The sequence below is a fragment of the Dioscorea cayenensis genome, chromosome 17 (assembly GCF_009730915.1).
Source record: "Dioscorea cayenensis subsp. rotundata cultivar TDr96_F1 chromosome 17, TDr96_F1_v2_PseudoChromosome.rev07_lg8_w22 25.fasta, whole genome shotgun sequence".
Classification (NCBI taxonomy): Eukaryota; Viridiplantae; Streptophyta; class Magnoliopsida; order Dioscoreales; family Dioscoreaceae; genus Dioscorea; species Dioscorea cayenensis.
The window spans coordinates 16,535,887-16,539,218 of NC_052487.1; the positions used below are offsets into that span (position 1 = coordinate 16,535,887).

Sequence of the window (3,332 nt, forward strand, 5' to 3'; positions counted from 1 at the left end):
TGTCAACCAGAGCTTCTTGTCCTAAATCCTCGTACTGTGAACATAGAACAATATGTTTTCAAAATGATATTAGAACTACACTGTAATTGCAATAAAACTTAAATCCCATTGTTCAAACAAAAATAGGGATTACTTAATTGAACTTTGACAAGTAATATCTTGCTGCAGTCCATTATTGATAAAGAAAACTAGAAAAATTCACAGCAACAGTTTCTCAAGAGATATTTTTTATTATCATCTCCCAAAATTTCCTTCCAATTAAACTGTTCATGGTTGCTAGACTATATATTTGACAAACATTTATTTATGTACCTCAATGATTGCATGACTAACTTGAGCTTGACAGATGCATTAGCCAATTAAGTTTGGATGTCCTCATCAAACTACTCATTCTTTACCTTACCCATACATATATCTTTTATTTGATGATTATAATTGCCTTGCAAATTGTGATTTATAGTCCAACAGAAATCTCTGAAAATAATAGTGATTGCCTATAATAACAAAGTTTAGTAGGGCTGAATTACAGTAAGACATGAGAAAAGTGCATAATTAACTTGTATTAAGAACAACAGAGTTGAGTGCTATATGGTCATTCAACAAAGAAAGCGTACAAAAGTAAGAAGACACACAGACACACTGCATACAAAATAAAGAGTAGCTTGGGCAAGGGGCGTACTGTAAACATCTAGACCAGTAACATGAGAGAAAACTGACCCTATCGCTGTAACTTTTGGAACAATAGAACTATTACAACTTACAAGCTACAGACCGTAGCTTCATTCTGCTCCAGTATTAAACTTCTAATGATGTTCCCAAAAGAGTTTCTTGCAACAAACTTACAGACTAATTGAAGAGACAATTTCATACCCACCAGACTGTCTAAATCTTGCTGGAAGAATGCAACGACCACCAAACCGCTGCTGAAGGAATATGAGCACAGCAAGCAATACTCCTTCACAGGGAATAATGATATCCCATGTCGAGGAGAAGAAATCATTCTTCGGATTGGCATAGATATACGATGAATCAAAATAAGGAACATAGTGGTGAGCTCTATATGCATCATATAAATGAGGCAGAGCCCTGACAATGGTTGTTCCAACATAAAAGACAGGGGAGAGAGCCTTATCTTTGGAATTCCAAAATATATTTAGAAGAATTTGAGGGAGCAAAAAACCATCAAGTATCAAGCCAGCATAAGATATGAGGTCCTCCCAGATAGATCGGTGGTTTGCACTGTTGAAATCTTGCCTTTGAGGTTGAGATCTTGACTGATTAGAGTAAACAAACCAAGCAATCAAACCACCAATAAAGTATAAGGGCAAGCACAGCTGCAGGGCTTTCCTCTCAGCCACCCACAAAGCCTTTTTGCTCTCCTCAGGGTATCTCGCAGACCATACCACTTGAAGAAAACGGAACTGCATAAGAAATGCCACCATTGTTATCAACCTCACAATTACTTCATTGGCCTCAAGCCACCCACCACTCCATAACAGAACATTCTGCGTATTCCGTCTCATGAACAACGCCTCGAAATTTAAGACCAAGGGGATCATGTGGCCCAGAGTAAGTATAACAAGCATTGTGACAGAGATAGATGGAAGGACATCAGGGTTCTTATTAATGTAGAAAAGCTGAAACCCTATGAAAATGCACAAAAGGGTGAGAGAGATAAGAACCATGGTGATTTCCATGTCCATCCTCCAGATTGATTCAACTGACTGGGAATTGTACATAACATACAACCGGGTCTCCAAAGGCTCAAAATAAAGTGGATCTGACTCTTTTCTGCTGCTTTTAATTGAGCCATAAAGACGTTCTCCAGCTTCTGGATTCAAAGGAGAGAGTTGCATATTTATCAGAATTTCGCAATCTTTAGAACCGTTGACTTGCTTTTCATTGACTGAGGCAAGCAGATACCGACATCCTACCATGCAGAGCATTCCAGTCGCAGCGTTGTAGACTCCCTCTGCCAGGATCTCTGTTTGTTCACTACCATCATAGGATGAATTTGGTAGAGAATAAGATATTCTATAGCTTACATTCAAAAGGCTATGGTTCAAATCTACCAAAGATGGTGGCGGCGTTGGTGCTACCAAAGAAACCATGTAAGAACGGCCATAGAAAGTCTGCCCGATGAAAAGTGGGTTGGCATAGCCCCATGCTCGTCTCCCCTTGGCATCTCTCAAAGAGAAGTCAAACCTCATGTCCCCAACTGACTCACCATCAGGATACATCTTCCTCGATTTTGGCAAGTTAAAAGCTTTGCAAGATTTATTCACACTGTCCAGCTTAGTGTACTCATATCTCAAGTCAGGAGTCGAATCAAAGCTAGCCTCTGAACTCCAGAAAGAAACCATATCAAAGTAGCCTAAATCCTTCTCATCGTTGCCGCTCCACAACTGCCCAACAACGCTGCCACTACTCTCAATAGATAAGACTGCCGGGATCCACAAACAAACCCTTATACTGCAATCACTTACAGAAGCAGCTCCTCCCGAACCTTCAACATCCAATACTCGACATGCTACCATACATAGCCGATTCTTATCATGATCCCAAAAACCCTCGGCCACCAAAGAATGCTTGGGCACAAAGATACTCCTCTCACCATATCCAGTATAATTCGAGAACTCCATGTACAAATGCAACTTTCCATCATCCGAGCACTGGATATGATTCCATGACAAGAAACTCGGATAGAAACTAAGATCCTTGGCAAAAGGACCACAATTTCTTAGAAGAGCAATTAGTACCATTACCATAATCCAACCTAAATCTCCCTCCCAAGTACCCCATGAGAGAAGAGCACAAAGAGGTCTTGTCCAACCCGAGTGATTCTACTTTATGGTCAACGCGAGAACACGAACTCTTGGCATCAGAGATCATGGTGTAGTCATAGCTCTTCTGAGAATAAGCGAGGATTGAAATGGGATGGAAGTAATTAGGGCTATCAGCGGAGTCAAGGCTGGTGATCTTTCCAGCAACGACGCTGGTGGTGATGTTGGAGGACTTCGGGTAACGGAGATTAAGAACAGCAGGGAGTCGGAGAAACTTACCGTCCGGCGAGCGGGAGACGCCATCGCCGACCATGCAGAGGAGGCCGGAGGACTCGGACCAGAAGCCAGAGAACTCGAAGGTGAGGGGGTGGCTGCGGGTGGGGATACCGATGCTAGCACGCTGGAGGAGAGAGGAAACGTTTCCGATGAAGCGGGAACCACGGGTCCGAACGGAGAGGGTGGCTGTGATGCTGAGGACGCCGGCGGTGGTAGTGCGGCGGAAGGTGTGGGGGAGGAAGTAAAAGGAGCGGAGGAGGGGGGTGTTGGGGA

At 42.7% G+C, this 3,332-nt stretch overlaps 1 protein-coding gene across 1 annotated transcript; it reads right to left on the bottom strand.

The window, feature by feature from the left end:
* Window positions 1–536: 536 nt before the first annotated feature.
* Window positions 537–2,799, bottom strand: LOC120280321. Its single transcript, XM_039287114.1, has one exon. The coding sequence runs from the start codon at window positions 2,766–2,768 to the stop codon at window positions 840–842; it is 1,929 nt and encodes a 642-aa protein (XP_039143048.1). The 5' UTR covers window positions 2,769–2,799; the 3' UTR covers window positions 537–839.
* Window positions 2,800–3,332: the final 533 nt, after the last annotated feature.

What these genes read in the sequence shown, in the direction of transcription:
- LOC120280321 (XM_039287114.1), bottom strand. Translation starts at nt 2,768, where the DNA reads ATGGTAATGGTACTAATTGCTCTTCTAAGAAATTGTGGTCCTTTTGCC.